Genomic DNA, 20,265 nt, shown 5'->3' with positions numbered 1-20,265 from the left:
GGACTGATCATGGCTCTTGAATTCCAGGCAGTCTCCTGAGTTAATGCCAGTCACTCAACTTCACCCAACCTTCCACGCACAAGCTCCCCCAAGGTCACAGCCATTCACAGTCACTCATACATGCCAGGCATCATGGCTGCTCTCACAGAGACAGTCACCTCCAAATCCATAACACGGGTCTAGTCCCTGGGGTTCCCCTCTAGGGAGGACTTTTCTTAGAAGCCCTTGTTACTTATGGGAAGGGTGACCTCCATTTCCCTCCACTGGGTTCTGCAGATCAGAAAGATAAGTTCAGACTCTCAGGAGCAGGGAAGGTGACGGGAACTCCCAGATGGATAAGGACCCGGCCTGTGCCGATTCGTTCTCATTCGGCACCGTGGTCGCAACATCCCAATACAGTCATTATTGCAGTTTCGCTTTCTGTAGCCGCATTATAATGCGAGCTTATGTTCAATTTGCTGGGAGCCAGCAAATCGTCGCCTGCTTCTTCTCAGCACACACTCATTTGCTGCGTGCCCTAGGTGTTTCTTAAAAGTCTAGGTTTTACACATAGACAAATTAAATCTTGTTTTTGAATGCGTCCCTCTCCAGAACCGACATAATGTGTTTTAATAGCTGTCGCCCCTCTCGGGGCTTGGGGCTCACGATCATCTGCATTTTCAAGCAGCAAATCACTTACAGGGACATGTCCTCGATGCCGGTAATGAAGCCAGTGAATGGAGTACGGTCTATGCAGGGCCTCGCTGTCTCTCTCTCCTGCCCCTGCTTCCTTGGAGGGTGGTGCCAGAAAGTCCTCCCCTTGTTCGCTGCATTTTGTATTCATTCCACTGACAACCGAATGTGTCTTAGTGTCTGCCCCATAGGGCACCCTTAGGCAGGAGCAGGACACATTGTCAGCAGGTACATGCCAAGATAGGGCCATGGTTGAGAGTAAACCAGGACATGGAGGGGCCAGGAACTGGCACGTAAAAATGGGAGGGAAGTTGGTTCCCGGACCAGAAACACGCAGGTGGGTACTGTGTCTGATCTGAGTATCAGCATCCTGTGCTCAGTTGGCCATTTATCCTCCAGGATCCCAGGGGACACCTGGAGCAGGCACCATTGATGGCATCACATCCGTACCAGATTCGTCTGCAGAAACCCTAACTAGAAAAGGATTGTCGTCAGAGGTGAGCCTTGAGAGATGATATAGGTCATGTGGCAGACCGTGATGGTGGGGCCAGCACCCTAAAAAAAGAGGCATGAAGAACTTATGGACTCTCTTAGTTCACCATGTGAACACACAGCGACAGGGCCCTTCTGGAACCCAAGCAGAGAGCCTCCACAAGGCCAAGATCTTGATGTTGGATTTTTAGACCATCAGGACTATTTGTGGCCTGGCCTATGCACTTTTGATATAGGATGTAAGCTGACATGTGCAGTGGACACTCCTGCTGTCTAAGCTCAGGTGCTGTGGCAGTCGAGAGGTGGCTATGACACAGGCCTAGAGGCTGGAAACTCCTGAAGAGGCCATCTGTGAGCCTGTGACCCGAGGCCTCTCCCAGGGCAACTGGGGCCTGCATTTTACTAGATCACTCTTTCTGGCCTTGGTCTCAGCTATGGACATGGACGTGACCATGGTGGATACAGACCTCCTGTTACCTTCATGTTCTTCAGAGTCCTCCATTTCTGGTGTGTCAGCTTTGTGCAGTGAGATGACTTTGTCCAGTGAGAAGCAGAGAACCACAAAGGATAACATGCGGAAACATGAGGGCTTACAATGGCACCAGACACGTCACCTGTCCCATCAGGAAAGCCAACTGGCCACCTGACCGAGAGGGCTGCTGGGCTAATGACATCACATGATTGGGACTGTCTTTCTTTCCCATGTTTCTGGGATTTGTTCATGGCACACCTGTCTACAACATCTTTTCTGTTTTAAAGAGAAACTCACTCAGCCCTATGACAGATCCAAATCAGGACACAGAACAGAAAACTTTTCCTGCATATGAGCCAAGAGGGTCTCCTCATTTCTGTATCCTCTCTTCACTCTCTATACCTTTGCAGTTTGTGATCTTCTGCCCCCCCCCACGAAGGAGGCTTTCCCAGAAGTATGCAGGCTACTGTCAACGGAGCTGTGGGGAGTTTCAGCAACTCCCCAACTAGGCAGTAGCCAGATGTTTCTAGCCACGTTAGTGACTGAAGAGGAACTCAGGCTTGTTGTTCCTAACTGATCTGTCCTGCTCTCTTGGGGCCAGGACACTTGACAGTGTCCTAACCACTCAGCCTTACCCTCCCGTCCTCTTCCCACAGTATCTCCCCAGTGTCAGGACTGAGATGATTGACCCCTCTGCCAATGGGGTGTGATTGCAACCCACAGACCACATCCCTGTTAGAAAGTTCTGGATGCCAGCGGGCAGGAGTGAATTACTTTCGCAAGCTGAGATCCCCCATGGACTTTAAAATCAATAAGCTATTTCTGACGCTCAGGACGGAGGTGCGTGGCACACTTGAGCTTCGACCTCCTTGGGAAGTGGATGTTCTCGCTGCTGCCCAGGACTGAACAAGCTGCCCACATTCTGGGGGGAAAGTAACAAGGGCCAGAGTCATTACCATCTGTTGCTGTGTGGTTGGGTGGTAGGCAGAGGGCAGTGATTCAGCCCATAGCTCCTGTGTCCAGCACAAGTTTGAGGAACTGAGCTCTCTGTGCCTTGGTTTCTTTTCCTCAGGGTGAATCTAAGGCATGGACTGGCCACATGTGCCATGTCCCCTGCTTGTTCCTGTCATGTAGTGAGCCCTATAAGATGTCAGATACCCAGACCACCATTCCTGCTGACTCCAGACTACTCCTAGAGAAGGGAACCACAGTGTGACTGGTGATCAGCACCACAGATCTGGGACAGCAGCCTGTAACATAGAGGGGGCTACCTTTCCAGTAGACCTGTATCTTGAGCAGAAATGCCAGGATTCCATTGCATCGAGAAAGACAACGACAGGCCCCAGGACCCTCTAGATTCTACTTATAGAGCCCATGTCCCCACATGCTTTCCCAAGGCTATCAGAGAGCCATCTGGTCTCCCACTACAGGATCTGGTTAAGTCAGGTGAGGGTAATTGGGACCTGGTCCTCTACACTGCTTTTCTTGGACAGACCTACCAGCTACAGAGAAGGGACAACCTTTCAAACTTAAGAGATGTTTCTGCACCTTGTGACCTTTGTTGCTTTGATTCCCCATCCTGGCTTAGGGCTGTTCCTTTGTCCAGGTGTAATGCCTAGAGGTCTGGGTACATGGCAGACTGGAACCTACAGCAGCTTCTTTCCCAGACACTCAGCCTGTGTGCTCCCATAAAGCCAAGTGCTGGCTCTTGATCATCAGCCAGTTCCCTGACATTTAGCGAGCAGTAACACTGCTTCCCCTGAGCTCTCAGGCTATGCTTTGAATGGATCCTGTGGGTCCTGCAGGCAGGTAGCCTACTACTATCGCTAGGTTCGTCATGCTTTTCCCCCATGTGGACAAGAGTAGGCATTTAGGAAAAGTAGGTTCTGAATGCCTAACCTCACAAGCAGCTTGGAGTTCGCCACTGTATCCACAGGCGATGGGAGAAGCTGGCTTTGGCTGTGTGTGTGTTTCTCTCATGTAAGATGGAGATGATATCCAGATATCCTCACTGTTCCGAAAAATGACGTGCTGGTCCCTAGAGGAAGTTAGCACTTGTCTTTTAGGAAAGGTTCTTGTTTTTGCATGGCAGGAAAAGTGTCAGAGACACGGAGCTACTGGAGCTACAGGTGTTGGAGTCTTAGTCTTGGGGGGCTGTCCCCAAAGAACTTCGTTCGCTCTGGAAGAAATGACTGGCTGCCTTTCTCAAATAAGTGTATGCCGTGTGTTCAGATAACGAAGCAGGGTGTTGGGGGTTACAGAAGCCCCAGTGGCAATGGGATTGATTTCAAGGACTTGATGACTCTGCCCTGCCTCTTTGTGTCTGCCTAGTCTGGCCTTTCTGCAGAGCAGAATGGGACGTCTCTCATATTCCCTGACTATCAGAGTAGAGTTGGCTCTCCCAGTTGTTAGTAGAAGTCCTGGGACCCAGGTACTAGCATCAACCTTTCAGGCAGCAGTGCGTCAGGCTATGGTGCTCTTCCAGTTTCAAGAGTGGATAAAGCTCATTTCCTTGTGACCTTTAAAGAAAGGCTTTTTAAAAACCCAGAGCCACTGGTCCTTATCCCTCTGCTTAGCTACACCTACCTGTCTTGCACCTAGTCTGGGAACAATCTACTGACTTCTCCTTCAGAGGTTGCTTTTCTGCATCTGCAGAGATGCTTTCCTACTCCAGGTCCTTGCTCCTGAGCACTCATCTGCCTCCTTAGAGCTCTGCCTCTCCTTCTAGCCTCTCAGGAGTTCCTAGGGCCTGACCACACCCAGGCCCAAGATCAACCCTTAAGTGACTGTGTACCCTTGCCTCAAAGTTTGCCCTGAAAAGCAAAAATTGCCCCAAGCATTGTCCACTTCAGGTTGTGGTCTTAGTTTGGAAGGTCTAGATTTTACTTCCAGAGTATCCTTTCCTAGGCAAAGCCTGGGAAGGTGAGTGGATGGGTAGGGGGTTAATAGATAAAGAGACAGAGATTCACAGAGAGATAGGAGCAAACCGCTAATCACCCCCTCTAGGTTACCAACCATAGCCCATAAAAGAAACAATTTCGCTCAAGTCCAGCTTGTTGAACAAGTTAATTTCCTGGTGTTACTTACAGGAGAATGAGTTATTCAAAAGTATCCATATTTCCAACTCAGATGAAGCCCATGAAAACCACACCCCTGGAGATACTTGTCCAATTTGCAGGCAGCTCCACAAAGTCTCCTTTTCCCTGGGACTGTTTGGTGTTTACAAAATCTTTGGGAAAGGACCTTGTGAGACTTGTAACTTTCTTAGCTTCCTGATCTCCTAAGTTTCCATAGCTTCCTGGGCTTTATGGATCTCCTATCTCCCTTGAGGAGAGAATGATTCAATTCAGATGAAAAAGATAAGCCATGAAACTAAGTGAGTGGATGGATGGATGGATGGATGGATGGATGGATGGATGAATGGATGGACTGACTGGTGGATAGATATACAGATAGACTAGTAGTTGAACAGTAAGGTTGAAAGATGGCAGATGATTAACAGATTGGTAGATGTAGGGATGGATGGATTCACTGGTAGGTGGGTGGATGGATAGATGGATGATGGATAGAGTGGTAGATGGATGGATGGACAGACATTCAGACAGACAGACTGGTGGTGAACAGTTGGGTTGAAGAATGCTGGATAAATGACTAGATCAGTAAATGTGGTATGTATGTACAGTAAGTGGATGTGTGGTTGGATGAATAAACGGATTGGTAGATGGACAGTTGGGTTATGGATGCTGAATAGATTGGTGGGATTTGTGGGTAGGTGATCAGATGTATAGATGATGAATGAACAAGTAGATGGATAGGTAATAGATACATGGTACTAGATGGATGCATAATTGGGTTGGTAGATGAATGCTGGTTGACTGAGTGCATAGATGAATAGATTGGTCAATAAATACATGGTTACTAAGTGGATTATTGGTAAGTAGATGGCTAGATCAATGAAATGGATTGATCAATGAAAACATGGTTGGTAGGTAGACAGGTAAATGAATGGAAAGGTGAATGGTGGTGAACAGTTGGGTTGAAGGATGCTAGATGGTTTAAAAGATCGGTGGATGGATGGATGGATGGATGGATGGATGATGGATGGATGGATGGATGGATGATGGATGGATGGATGGATGGATGATGGATGGATGGATGGATGGATGATGGATGGATGGATGGATGGATGGATGAATGGATGGAGGATGTACAATAGGCCTGTAAGGACTGATGGAAATGTTTTGACCCCTTCTAAGAGGAGCTTAACCTTCCCAATAGACTCAGCTTTGTCTTAGCCTTTTCTATTTCTCTCTCTCTAGCTGGCCTGAAATTCCTCATATAGACTGGGCTGGCCTTGAGATCAGAGTTCTGTCTGCCTCTCCCTCCTAAGTGTTGGGATTCCCAGTGTGTGTCACCATGACCAGATCCATCCTTTTCTTGTTCAGCTTTAAGCAAGTTCTAAGCTCCTAAGTCCATGTTTCCTCAGAATGAGGGGACCCTTGGGAACAGGAGGTCGTACTGAGAACATGTTGGGGGAAGTGTGTGAATCTTATGCCCAGGTTATGGCCTCCTCAGACCCTCCACAATCTGGTACATGTTGTCTGGGTTTCTGCAGCCCTGTAGCTCTGAGGTACATGTTCTACTCACTGTAGCCTAGAGATTCATACTTGTTGGTATGGATGAGCCGAATTTCCCCTGCTTCTGTGCAGAGTATTTCACACCACCCTGTACCCAACCTACCCTGTGAAAGAGCACCATGTTGTTTCTAGGGCTTTGCTGTCTGTGTGGAAAAGACTTTCCTTTGGACCCCACAGCTTCCATATGCACTGTTTAGACATCTTCAGTTGTATCACAATTCCTTGAGACATTTGAATGGGAAATACTTTTTTATTAAAAAACAAAAGTAGGCTGAACCATAACTTGGGCCAAGTGTCTTGTTTTCTGTCTATCTGCTCTTCAAGTGCTCTTCAAGAGATCCCCGTGTGCACACATCTGTTCTGGGGTCCAGAGTCACCAGAAATAAAGAAAAAAAAGAAATAAAAAAGACTTTGCAAAGAAAACCCTTACTTTGGTCAGAGGGTTGGGATGAAGTGTGAGCTTTGTAGTACAGAGAGAAGATAAGCATCTCAAGGAGAGCACGTTGGTAGCAGCTATGAGTCTGGGATAAAAGCACCACCAACACTGCTGTGATAGGCTGGCTGGAGACAGAGAAAAGCAAGCAGCCTAAGGAGAGGAGGGCGTGTCTGATTTCCACAGTGCCTCCTCCCACACCCTCCTCCTGCTTCATGCTCTCAATCCTCCTTGGTTGATGACCTCTCTTGAGCAAAATGCTACACGGGCAGTTAGAGCTGACAGCAACCCAGATCTGTAGGTGAGTGCAGGTATGCCACGTGTATATGGCTCTGGAGTCTCAGGAGGAGTGTTGACCAAAGGACCAGCTTGAACAGGATGGTGACAGGTTGGGGCGTGAGCAGAGATGGGTAGAATTCAGCCACTGGAGCTTTCTCAAAGGCTAAGCTGCTTCAGCCCACTGTGGGCAGCCATACCTCCATTTTCTGAGGATGTAAGAGGGGATGCAGAAAAAGAAAAAGAAGAGTGTAAGTTCTAAGCTTTTGCCAGCAGGGAGCTGTCCTCAGCTGTGGGTCAACCCCATAGGCTGGTGGGTAGCAGCTAGCAGCTGACCAGCATGAGAAGTAATATAACCTCTCCTCTCTCCATGACTTCCCCAACCGCAGACTTCTCCTCCCTCTTCTCCAACTGTTATCTTTTTCCTCTCCCCTATTCCTCTCTTCTACACTGCCAGGAGAATCTGGAATTTACCCTGGGATATCAAAGGCTGATCACAGCTCAGAGCAAGCCCTGCTAGAAACCATATCCTTATTCAGAAGGGACATGAGCTCAGACAAAGGTTGGGTGACTCTACAAAATTGCTGCCCGGGACATGCTTTAGATCCCCAATAACAGTGTGTCTTGAGATCTCTCTTGGGACAGGACACTGCCTCTTATACTTATGCAAAACAGAAGAAAGGATGGAAACACACTTTGAAGCTGACAGTATGCTATGGTCTCTTCCGGTGATGAGTCTTATGAGGACTGAGGTAACTAAAGAGGGACCTTCCCAGTGCCAGATCAGACATTTGTGAACACCTCTCCAGCTGAGCAGAATGGAAAACACTCACCTTTTCTATCTGGGTGGTAGAGGGCAGGGAGATGGAGGGCATCCTTCTGCTCTCAAGGACAGAGCCCATGAGACATAGACTATTATGTACCCAGAGATAGCCATGAAGGTGACAGAGCCAAAAAGTTAGCTTGGGCTGGAGGCTGGACATGAGGAGAGATACCTCCATCTTAGGGTGCTCACTATTTACACCCCTAAAGTGGGCTACTGAGAACTCTGGAAAGCAGAAATGACTCCAGAGGGATCTCTAAGGTGGAATACCACAGACATGTAGAACTTGCGTTGGGGCTCAGACTCTTAAACCTGAGGGGGTTCTGGGGACATGTGACAGTAAGTTACCAGACACTACAAGGCCTCTCCCAGCTTAGTTGGGAATGGTGTATGGGGTGGTGGAAGGGCCAGTCAGTACCAAGAAACCTGAGAAAAGTGAGTTTAAATACTGCGTGGGCTGTGTGGGCTCATATCTGTGTTTGTAGCAACAGCTGGAGGAGCGTTGCAGCTGTTACCAAAACTTATGTGTCCCCTTGAGGACTATGCTGGGTACCCAAATATAGGTACCTTTGAGCTAGCTGGAGACCTTACAGGTTGTGCCCACCACTTGGACGTTGGCATATGCTGTGTGACAAGGCTTTTTCTTTTTAGACAGCCAGCTGTGTAATGTCTGCCGGCCACTCTAAGGTCTAGGCATTGCCACTTGGGGCATGGCTTTAAAAATGGAGCTGGGACAGGATGAGGTAGTGCTTCTATATTGGGCAGAAAAAATAATGTAGCCATAGCCTGGGTTTGGAAGTGAAGAGCACTCCGCTCAACCAGGGTAGGATCCTTCTCCCCACCCGGCATGGTGAGCCCTGAAAGCTTCACCAAACAAGACCTGGAGGCTGAATGGAGAATTGCCATGTACTGAGGGTTCAGTACTCAGGGAAGGGGTGAGGTGGGGGGCTTTGCTGAGACCTACCTGGTATGACATCCTTATCTTTCTTCTGAAGGAGAAGCTGAGTCTTGCTACATGCCTGCCAGTTCAGTGACAGGAGACCTGAATACCAAACTGGGTGTACAATGGAGAGAGGATGTTGCCTTCCTTTCCTTCCAACACTAGTAACATGACTAAGGAGGCTTCTGGAAAGAGAATCTCCAGGGAACACGGGGCAGGGGGGCTTTAGGCATTCGCCTGGGCAGGTGGCGAGGACAGGCTAATATCTGACGGTGCTGTGAGGGCACTGTTGCTGAACACCCCACTCACCTCATCTCATTTGCTCAGTAGACCCCTGTATGGCCCTGTCAGTCACTTCTGGTTCCAGCCTTTCGGTGTTGGGCTGTGTATTCCTTCATCCCTCATTGTAACAAAATTCCTGACAAAAACGGCTGAAGGAAGAAAGGGTTTATTTTGAGTGATAGCTCAAGGGTGTAGTCCATCACAGCCGGGGAAGCATGTGAATTGGATGTGAGGTGTCTGGTCCTACCATGTCTGTATGCAGTCAGGAAGCTGAGAGAAAGAAAAGCTGATGCTTAGCTGGTTTCCTATCTTACCCTTCTCATTCAGTGCAAGACCTCAGCCAATGTTCAGAGTGGGGCTTTCCTCCTCATTTAAACCTCTCAGGAAACATATGCCCAGAGGTATAGTCTCCTAGGTGACCTTAGACAGCCTAGTTGACAAAATTAACCCTTAACAGGGGAAGATTGAGATCTCAGAGGAAGCCCCATTAAGTTGTCAAAATGGTGTGTATTAGGCTGGTCTTTCATTCTACTGTTTGATAGGATAATAAGCCAAAACAAGATATTGGCTTCTTTAAGTTCAGAGACAGCTGGGAAGACCTTTTCAACAAAGCAATGTTTGATTTTGTTTGGTCACGTATGCCTGTGATATTATATCTGGCGTGGCAGCATTCTGATCAGGTCAGGGTGCTGTCTTGCCCGGTACCCCAGCTATTTCTCTGTGCTGGAAACACCCTGTTTTGAAACAGTACACCAACCTCATTGTTATATCATCTTGCTGGGCCACCTCATTGAACCTCCCTGCTTCTGTCTGTGGCTTTAGACCTAGCCTTCCTCCACCCATCTCTGCTTCCTCCAGCCATTGGTGAACACACTTCACTAGCTCGTTTCTATGAGGTCAACTTTATTATACTCAAAAAAAAATTGGTGAAGGACCATGTTTTTCTCTGAGCCTAGGTGACATCACTTAATATATTGTCCTAAAGCCTCCCAGATGTCAGGGACTTTTTCAAGGATGAATAGTATTTTATCAATTGTGTAAGTAGTTATACATTTAAGAATACACTAATATGTGCACAGTAGTATACAGCTCTGTCAACACCCATATGCATGCACATGCTTGCACACACACACACACACACACACACTTCATTATTCCTTGATTCCTTAATCCATTCGTGAGTCTGTGGGCCCTGAAGCTAACTCTGAATCTCAGCGTTTGTGAACAGGGCTTCATACACATAGGCGTATTGACAGCTCCTTGATCAGCTGATGCCTTTCCTTTAGACATGGACCCTGAAGTGGGACAGGTGGTCTCACAGAAGACAATAACTGTTTAGCTGTTTGAAGTTTTTTCATACCAGTCTCCATAATGGTTCTGCTAATACACAGTCTTGAGATAAAATTTACAGCTTCTCATGCTCTAGCTTACATGCATCTGGAGGTCTTCATTGGTCCCTTGACTGTTCAGGGCTTAGACCTCTGAGAGACTCAGTCTGTGTTGCAGAGTGGCTGCAACACAGATTTATCTTTTCCACCTCGGGGCTGTGCCACTTGCTGGGGACCTAGATGCCTGTCCTTTCCCTCTCAGATTTCTGCTCACTAATGATAGTGCCCTGCTGAAGACTACATTCCACGTTTTTCCCATGTCACCTAATTCTCTGGCCTGTGTCCCTGAGTATCTCCCAGAGTCAGCCTAGATCCCTTCTCTTCCCGCCTTACTTTTTCCTGACTCTCTGTCCAAGCCACACCCACTGTTTCATTCATTCATTCATTCATTCATTCATTCATTCGTACGAATATGTTATGTTGTATGCATATTGCGGTTTGTGTTTGGTGCATACATGTAAGTGTGCAGGTGTGCATACCCATGTATGAGCATGCTCATATGTGTGCATGCCAAGTCCAGAACAGGTGTCCTTGTCTATCCTTCTCCACCTTACTACCTTGAGAAAGGGTTTCTCGGTGAACGGGAAGCTCTCAGAATCTACCTTTCTGTGCTTCCAAACATGCTGCGGATTGGTTGTGGAGTAAGCTCTGTTACCCACTGAGCCGTCCCCCACAGCCCCTGTGCACGTGTATCTTTAATGATCGAAGCTTAGGACTCTGTGTTTTAGCTAGCTGCTGGAATTTCTTTTCCTGAGATTTGTCTGTGAGCTGATATTAAGACTTGTGTAGAAACAGAGTGTTCCCTGGACCGTTCCGACCATGTAGCTTCCCACAGAAGAGACCAGTGACTAGAACCACGGAGAGAAAGAGAGAGACGTGGTATTTCACTGTAAAGATCTTGCCTGTTGATGGAAATTCTTCCCAATTTCAGGGCCCAGTGCATCTTCGTGCATCTTCTGTTCCACGCCTCTACACCTCAAAATCTCCTGGCTATATATTCTTCCATATGATTCCGTTCTCTGCTGGAGCCCCTGTCAGCTTTCTGAGCAGGCTGTGGGTGGGAGGCTTCCTCCAGCTGCCTTCAGTGGTATGACGCCCTCTGATGACAGAGGAGCTGGCCAGCACCCTTGGTACAGTGTCTTTTCCCACCAGTCCGGGAGGACACTGCTCTGCTCTGAAGGGAAAGGCAGCATTGCTGAACAAAAGCCCATTGTCACTTCTCCTCAGATTCCATGAGTCAGAAGTGACCTACTCCTGTTGTTGGTTTTACAGGCTTTCAGGGCTGCTTGGCTCTGGGTTGGCCCATCAGATCTGTTTAGAATATAGCAAGCCCTTCCATTTCTTAGCACTTCCTCCTCTTTGATTTTTTTCTGACTTCAGAATTTCTAATAGGAAACGTGGATGCCTGAGATCTCCTCTCCACACTGTAACACCCCTCGGCCTTTGCTGTGTCTCCCTTCCACGGGCTCCACGCTGTAGGTTTTGCTGACTCCTCTCTGTACCTGGTCTTTTTCACCCTATAACATAATCCTGCATCTTAGGTGAGACCTGACCACCACGCTCATCTTAGCCTCTTTTATCTCCTGATTTTCTGTGGTTAATACATTGTTTCCTTGTATTTTTTTTAGCATGATGGAATTTAGGGTCATTACGGTTCCTTTCTCCGTCCCTGAATCATTTCTGTCTTCTCAGGGTTAGCTAAGGAATGTATGTTCGGCCTCCCTGATGATCCCGTCTGTCAGGCTCTGTTACTTGGGAGGGCAGCTGGAGGTATGCAGCCAGAGAGTAGTAACGTGTCAGTGTGCAGGAAACAGTCAGAATACAGTAAATGGTCAGGGTGTTGTAACTTGTCAACACAGGATAAATGGTCAGTGTGCAGTGATTGGTTAGGATCTTTAAAGGGCCAGAACCAGACAGTGTACAGCAAAGATTGGGGTGTAGAATTTGTCAGTGTGCAGTAAGGGGTCAATAGGCAGTGACTGGTCAGGGGATACTGTGGGTCACTACTCTCTGGAGTATGCTGCCTGTGTTCTCTGGAAGTGTGTGTGTGTGTGTGTGTGTGTGTGTGTGTGTGTGTGTTTGCAGATAAGCCTCTTTGGAAGTAGGCTTAAAGACTACTAGGGTCAAGCAGACTCCACCAGAATGGGCTGTCCTGGTGGCCCATCTGGGGCAATGTAGTGTCCAGACATTCTTCCTATGTTGCATGGAGGTCCTCCTCCATTCTATCCCATGCCACACCAGTTACGTATGCAGCCTTGACTTTCCCACAAGGGCAGAGGTCATGGGCATAATTGGCTAACTGGTAAAGTCTATGGAACCTGCCTCAGAATAATATAAACATACACGAGATCCCCAAGAAAGCCAATTATATTAAATGTAGTTATCAAATGTTAAAAAAAAATAAAAACCAGTTTGAATCAAGGGTATGTTTGCGTCTTTATTAAGGCATTACATGAAAAGCCTAGCCGTGGAATGACTGTAATTTGAAATAATGGTGAACATAAGCAATGTACTGTGATAGCCATAGATCTGTAACTTGATATGAAAATACCTGTGATTTCTGTTGGTGACAAAGTCACAGTCACAGCTAAACTATTATGTTTACTGCTCGCATGCCTAATTGAAGGCGTATTCACTTCTACCTAGAGATATGTAAGATAGAAGACCCCTTCCCTTCCATCTGGATTCCCATATCTCAGGTATATGGCATAAGGGGACTGTCCCTCTTTGAGAAGCACACCATGGCTTCTTCAGGTAACTACCCTGGCAGCAGCATCTACTGGGGTGATCATCTTTGGTGATGCAGCTCTTCGGCTAAGTATCATCAGGCTCGTGACCCCTCGAATGGTGCCAACTCTTTGGCATGGTAAGGGAAAGGGCACTCTTCAGATGGCTCCTCTCTTCTGCCTAGCTCTCAGTACCAGAATTTCCTTGGCTGGCCAGTTCTTGAACTGCCACAGTCTAATGATTTAAAAAAAAAAAAAACAGGTCTTTTCCTATGTGTCCACAGCCCCCGGTGTCCCCTCCTGAAGCCTGTGTTGGTTTCCACTAGTCAGATGAATCTGCCTTTGTCTTAAGCTGAGTGCCCAGTGGGCTTCTCAGTTTGCACAGTTCACCTGCTCCTCTGGGAGCCAGACTCAGGTTCTTGGCTTTTTACCTGTAGTTTCTGTGAAGAGCACTAGCACTACTGCCTGCCAGCCCAGTAGGAGGGTTTGGCACCTAGGGGAGGAGCCTTTGGGTCCTTAAAATTGGAGATATGCAGATGCACATGCTATCCAGTGGGAATGAATTAATTGGTGGGCCATGAATTTCTGTAGGATCTTTCTTTTCCTTTTATAAATTCAGTTTGCAGAAAGATTCTTCAAATGGCTAGTTCTTTTCAAATAGTGATCAGATTGGGGACAAAGCAAATGTCAGGGGTGGGCCTTCTCTCCTGATTGAGGTCTACTTGGGACCAAATCTGTGTGCATGTGATGAGCACCCGCCAAACCCTGAGCCCTTCGAAGTGAAACACACTGTTCCAGGTGAGGTGTGTAGGCCAGCGACCTTGGTGGAGGTCAGACATCTCAAGATGGACAGGGCAGGATCCTGAGGCTGCCGCAGGGAAGGCTTTGCTGGAAGATTTGTAGGAGTATTTAAGACGGTAAGGTGGGGGCAATTATTTAATGGAGGGGCTCCAGGGAACTGCTCAAGAGAATGCCAAGTCCCTCCCATGATAGATTCTGAATTGTTTAGTTGGTTAGCTGTTACAAGGTTCTTCTGGGTTGGGGTGGGGTTGGGGTGGGAGTTCTGACTAACACTTGTATCTTCAGGGGTTAGAGAGGGGTGTTGGCAGCCATAGAGACAAATTTGGAACAGCCCCTCTTCTGCCCAGGTGTGGGCATAGTAAAGTTTGGTCAGGCAGACAGCATCAAGTTTGGTGGCCAGATGGCTCTACCTTTAGTGTTATTGGTCATCCTGCTACTACAGACCTCAGTTTCCCCAAGTGCACCCTAAGAAGTTTGATCTGTCTGACCTCCAAGAGCCCTTCAGAACTGGCCTCTTTTCTTGCATGACATGTGAAGCAGATGAGTCTTAGACCCCAGACAACGCCCACCCCGGCATGCCACATAGGCTATGCGTAGGTCCTTGGTTCCTACCCAAAGCTCTGAGCTGAGCATTTGAAATTCAATTCAGGCAAAAGTGCCTTAAGGCCTCCTGTTCTGGTCCTGATGCTGTTAGCATGGAAGGACCCTCTAAAAAGGACAGCACTGCCTTTAGCTCTGGGCCTCCAGACACAAATGCAGGCTCTTCCTTGCGGAAGAATGAAGGAGGCGGCAGGGAAATGCCTGCTGGCTTCCTCTGGGGCTGGCTGTGGGCATTCAGTGCCTGTGCCATTGGGTGTCCCGCAGCTGGCTGGAGGCGGGCACACAGGAGGCCCAGGATGCAATGTGGCGGTGGGAAAAGGCTGTGTGTTTCTGGTCGGCTGTGCTATTTTCAAACCCCTCGAAACCGCCTACGGAGAGCAGCCTGCCCTGAACCTGTCTAGCAGCACGTCAGCCCGCCGGTCCTCCTTGTGGTTCCGCATTCTTCCCAGGACCCGGGGTAGGAGCCGGATGGGGGCTGGGCTCGCTTCCCCGACTAGCGGCCCCAACCCGGCCGCTCTGCAGTGAGGCCCCAGCGCACCTAGGTGGAGCCCGACCCGCAGTTTTCAGCTGGACCAGCCCCACCTGACCCTCCGGCACGCCAGACGGGGGCGCTGCAGGGCGGCCAGGTCCCCCGGGTCCCCTCCGCGGCCCAGTGCGCATCGGCAGCTCGGCGGCCCGGGCGCTGCACAGACGGCGGCAGGCGCGGGCCAGAGTCCGAGGCAGCGCGGCCTGGCCGCCTGGGCCGACCGAGAGCCACGCCGCGCTCCCGTTCCCGCCGCAGCTCGCATAGACGCCGAGCCGAGCGGCGGGCGCGCGCCACCAGCACCGGAGCAGCAGCGTCCCGCGGGCGGCGAGGCGCGCAGCGTCTCCGGCCCCACCTGTCGGCGCGGCCACCCTCAGCGTCGCCCCCGGCGTCCCCAGCCAGCGCGGGCGGCTCGCGGCATCGCTGGGCCCAGCCTCGACCGGGCTGCGGCGGCGGAGGCGCTCTCTCCCGGCTGGGCGCGGAGGCCCCCGCACCGTCCCGGGCGAAGGGACCGGCCCGGCGGCTCCGGGCCGTGCAAGTTGGACTGCGGCGGACTCGGCCGGGCCGCTCGGGCCCCGGCGGCGGCGATGGTGCTGCGGCTCCGCGAACGGCGCGCAGCCCCGGCCCTGAAGCTGCCTCTGCGCGGCGGTGGCAGCGGCGGCGGAGCGGCCCCCTAAGCCCCCCGCCGGAGCGAGAGCGGGCAGCGGCGGCGGCGGAGCCCGAGAAGGCGGCGGCGGCGGCAGCGGCAACAGAGCAGTGGAGGAAGGCGACGCCGATCTCTGGCGCGGGGCGACAGGCGACCAGAGCCGGGGCCGCGCCGGACCCCCAACCCGCCGGGCCGTTGCGCAATCCGCGGCCGGTCTGGGCCCTGCTGGCGGCGCGGCTCCGGGGGCGGCGGCGGGGCTGATTCATGGGGCCGCGGCGGCCAGTCCCCCGCTCCCGGGCCCCCGGCGCCCCGCAGCGCGCGATGGTGGCCGAGTGGCCGGAGCGGCGGCCGCCGCGGCCCGAGACTTTCTGCTAACCTCCCCGCCCCCGCCCGCCCCCTCCCCGGCGCCCTCCCCCGCGCCGTCCCCTCCCCCTGCCCAAAAGACACAGATCGCCTCCCGGAGTGGCGCCTCCAGTCGCGGCGGAGCGCGGCGTTGGCGGCGGATGGAGGGCGCGATCGGGCGGCCAAAGCGGCTGCACCCAGCGGGGCGCTGATGCGGCGCCTGGACCTTCGCTGCGCGACTTCGGGGGCGTCGGCCGAGTTGGCACTCCGCGATGCAGCTCCTGAAGGCGCTCTGGGCACTCGCAGGGGCCGCGCTCTGCTGCTTCCTCGTCCTGGTGATTCACGCGCAGTTCCTCAAAGAAGGTAATTGTCCCCGGCGCGCGCGGTACCCCACACTGCTCGCGGCGGCCCCTGCGCGTGATACTGTTTCCAGCACCTTCCAGCGCTGCCAGCGAGGTGGGCCGAGGCTCTGCGGGGCCAGAGTGGCCGATGGCGCGAGCCTTCCCTGAGCCCAGTGCTGGATCTGCCGCCCCTCGGCGCGTCTGGGCTCATGATCGGCGTGTATTAGGTGCGAGCCCGAGAGTGCTGGGGCCTGGCTACCTCCGGTGTAGTCCTGGAACCCAGGCTTAAGCCCAGGCTGCGGTTGCCATCCCCTGCCCCGCTAGGCTCGGTGGCAGTTGCGCCTACCCGCATGCCATCGACCCTCGGTAGGTGGCACCAGCGCTCCACTTTGGTAGCCTGGCTGAAGCCAGTGCTGAGCAGGCCGGGACTGAATGGATTGGGGGCTGGGGAAGCAAAGGTGTCAAGGGGTCCATGTCCCAGGCTGCTTTACTGATCGGGTCGGGTACCCACCAGACTTAGACTAGGTGGGCAGAATTCTTCATCGCCAGTATGCCTAGAACTTGAGAACACTCAAGTTCCTTTGCTCTCCTGGTCCCTTCTAGATTGCAAGATTGTCCCATCCAGTTCTCGAGACTCTGTTAAGACTTGTGTGATACACATTGGACTCTTGTCACAGCGGCCCTGTGGGATTCTTTCTGTTGACTGGTTTGGTGTGCACTGGTAGGCAGCAAATAGTGGGCACTCTGTTGGAGACTTCTTGCCCTTCTTGGTGTCTCTGGGCCCAGCCTGCTCTGGTGGGCACCCACTGTAGGTAGGTGGTCACTAGTGCCCTTGCACAGGCCATGCCTGTACTAGCTAGCCCTCCCCTAGGTCAGTAGAAAACAATGAATCCTGGAAAGTACCGGTGCAGATTTCTACAGCTGTTCTCGCTACATCCAGAATCCTAAGGATGAAGGGCTTGAAATATTCTATAGCTTCCCTGCCTAATTAGTGAGCTCCTGGATGCTGGGAGCTCCCTGGATCCTGGGAGCGAGCATTTGCGGCCTCTTATACATTGTTACATTGTTCTCGCTTGATTTCAGTTGGTACTTTGGAGAAAGTAGCTGGTTTTGCTGTAGGTCGGTGAACCTGCTCAGCTTACAGGCCCGTCTTGGAGTTGGAGGCCGGTCTTCCCTCAAGCTTAGGTGACCTACTTCATGAGTGGGTGGTATTGCCACGGGGTTGGGGTCCCCTGCTATTGAGATAAGTCTTTCCTGCAAACATGAGCTATTTCCTTCAGCCCCTATCCCCACCCCCAGGGCTGTCCTCAAGTTGGTATCAGCTGTGTGGGGTGGGAACGACCACATGGTATGCCGAAGACCCCAAGACATGGCGTCCTTATACTTTGAGATCTTGTTTGGGATACAAGTTTTCTACCCTTTCCACTGCTTCTTTGTTCTCTGGGGTATTTACTTGAGGGAAAAAACATGGATCTTAAGGTGTTGAGGCTGCTCTGGATTCATCCAGCTTGCTTGAGTTATTGTATTGTCATAAGCAGTCATAGGTGGCCACAAAGGAATGCTGGTCATTTGGAGACAGGCGACCCAGTGGATGGGTTCCTTCTTCCTGGGACTGGTAGGAACAAACCAGTCCCAGAGTCTTCTAAGCTATTAGATTTGGCCCTTTGGTCAAGAGGGAAGTTCTTGTGTCTCTGGTGGCCGGATGTGAGGTCACAGAAGCAGTATGCATTGGCACCTGTGTTCTGGAATGGAGGGGCATGTCCCCTAAGGGTGCATTTGCAGATCAGCCCTTTATTTGCAGGCAGTCTGGGCATTTAGTATGGTAGACACATGCATGTTGTGGTGACAGATGGTAGGGTAAGGGAAGGAGGTAGGACATGCTGGCCATGGGGTCATAGGACATGAAGGCACTGTCTTGGAGGCTGCTCTTGAGGAACAGCCCAAGTGGTTACCCAGCCTTCCCTGTGGGAACTTGTGAGCCCTGTTGTCTACTCTGACTTGTTTGCATCTGTGACCCTGGATCCCAGTGCTCTTTGTTGTAGCCTTCTGTCAAAAAGGTCAGGGATGGCATCCTTGTACGTGTTTGCATGTTTGCTTGTTTGTCTGTCTGTCTTTTTCAGTCTCTGGCATTAGAAGCAGGAGCCTCAGGATAGGCCTTAGGGTGTGCAGTGAGAGACTGAGGACCGTGGTTCCCAGGGGAGTCACTGGGCCCTTCTGGGAGGTTGCACACTAGAATCTTCTAGGAGAGGGGGAGCTGAGCAGCTGGGACAGTTGTGACTTGTTGCCTGGGGATGGAGTGAGAAAGAGCTGTAGAAACTGCCATTTCCCTGAGTCTGGTTTTACTCCTCAAGGGGTGAAGAATGGGGGACCCGGGGGGCCATTTTTTCCACACTTTCTCTTTTGTGTGCAGATACAGGCTACCCCGTGGCTAATCCATCCCACTCTGGCTGGTCTGTCTTGCAGCGATTGCAAAGATAAATAGGGCTGTGAACCCAGAGAGAGGAGAATTGTGGTCCTAATTGCAACTCCCGGCTTGTCTGGTTTCTGTTAGAACAGGTCTTGCTCGCCATGCCTACTCAGTGGAAGTAGCCAGATGGCTGGGGGCCGGTGACCATAACTAAAGCATGGGGTTCGGGCATCAGTGGGGTTCCCTAACTACCCTGCCGGAGTGTTACCAGCCTCGCTTGTTTGTGCAGGGTTTGTACGGACTCTAGTTTCTTCAAGCTAGGACAGGTCAGGACAAGGGTGATGTGTTAAGAGCCCTGCTTGGATCCTACTGTCTTATGGGAGCAAGCAGGGTGGGTATAAGATAGAAGGTGTGTCGGGGGGAGCAGGAGGCTATGCCCACAGAATATTTTTTTATTTATGTGGGATGTGGGACATGGAGTTAGGCTAACAGCTGGGATTGTGAACATTCTTGAAATCTTTGAAGCACTTGGGCCAGGGCACAGCAGCCCAAGCTCTGGTTTGGATACTTCCATCTCTAAGAAAACAAAAACAATACAGTATGACTTGCAACCCAGCCCTAGCTGACCATAGTAGTCCATGGATTTCGGACCTATGAAGCCCAAAGGAGACAGGACCAAGATTTAACCCACCAACCCTTTGTTTGGCAGAGACATCCCTGTGTGTCTCCATTAGCTGTGGATTTGAGGTTTAACTCCCTGCCCTTGTAAATCCTACTGATGGCTAGGCGAATGTTGCATGAGCCAAGCATGCTATCAAAAAGCCTCTTTCTCAGGTTAATACTGAGAGCTTGTGGGGGAGCTGAGTGCCTGCGTCTGGCTCCCCCAGCACAGTGTCCCAGCATCTTAATTCCCGGGATCTTAGACTCGCCTCCCCCAGCGTTATCTTCCTCAGCTGCTCCCAGAGCTGACTGTTGATTGAGCAAATAGGATTCAACTTTAATTTATTTAGTTAGCTCACTACTTGGGACGTCAAGTATATTCTATGAGCCTGTGTGATCACACTGAAAGGGACACATTTAACCCTGGGCAGACATGCAAGGGTACTAAATTGTATCTCAGTAGAAATCACTAAGTGACACCATCCGTGTAAGACCTACACCAATCCCAGGACACTTGTATATCTCTGACATTGGGCAGTTTGTTTATTTTTATTTTTAGGGGTTTTTGTATGTCTTTGCATGTATGTATGATCGTATGTATATGTGCATGTAGGGGTTGTACCTGCATATGTAGAGGCAAGGGGTTAACCTTGGATGTCTTTCTTTAGATGCTGTGCCCCCCCAACCCTCTGTGACAGGGTCTCTCTCTACTTTGGAACTCACTGACAAGCTAGGCTGACTGGCCAGTGAGTCCCAGGGACCTACCTGTCTGCCTCTCCAGGACTAGAATTACAGGCTACAATT

The 20,265-nt window shown here is 50.9% G+C and overlaps 1 protein-coding gene across 2 annotated transcripts in view; it reads left to right on the top strand.

The window, feature by feature from the left end:
* Tafa5 (TAFA chemokine like family member 5) overlaps positions 1 to 20,265 on the top strand; it is a 217,223-nt gene that overhangs the window by 61,675 nt on the left and 135,283 nt on the right. The window contains exon 1 of one of the 2 annotated variants that reach the window (XM_028753704.1): positions 16,160 to 16,416. The exons of the other annotated variant lie outside the window; for it this stretch is intronic. Within the exon in view, the coding sequence (XP_028609537.1) occupies positions 16,326 to 16,416 (91 nt within the window). The 5' untranslated portion in view covers positions 16,160 to 16,325. Of the gene's footprint in view, positions 1 to 16,159; positions 16,417 to 20,265 lie in introns of those variants that run through there. 2 annotated transcript variants of the gene reach the window in all.

Source organism: Grammomys surdaster, unplaced genomic scaffold (assembly GCF_004785775.1).
Source record: "Grammomys surdaster isolate TR1022 unplaced genomic scaffold, NIH_TR_1.0 125953, whole genome shotgun sequence".
NCBI lineage: Eukaryota > Metazoa > Chordata > Mammalia > Rodentia > Muridae > Grammomys > Grammomys surdaster.
This window is presented reverse-complemented; position numbering and strand designations above follow the sequence as displayed.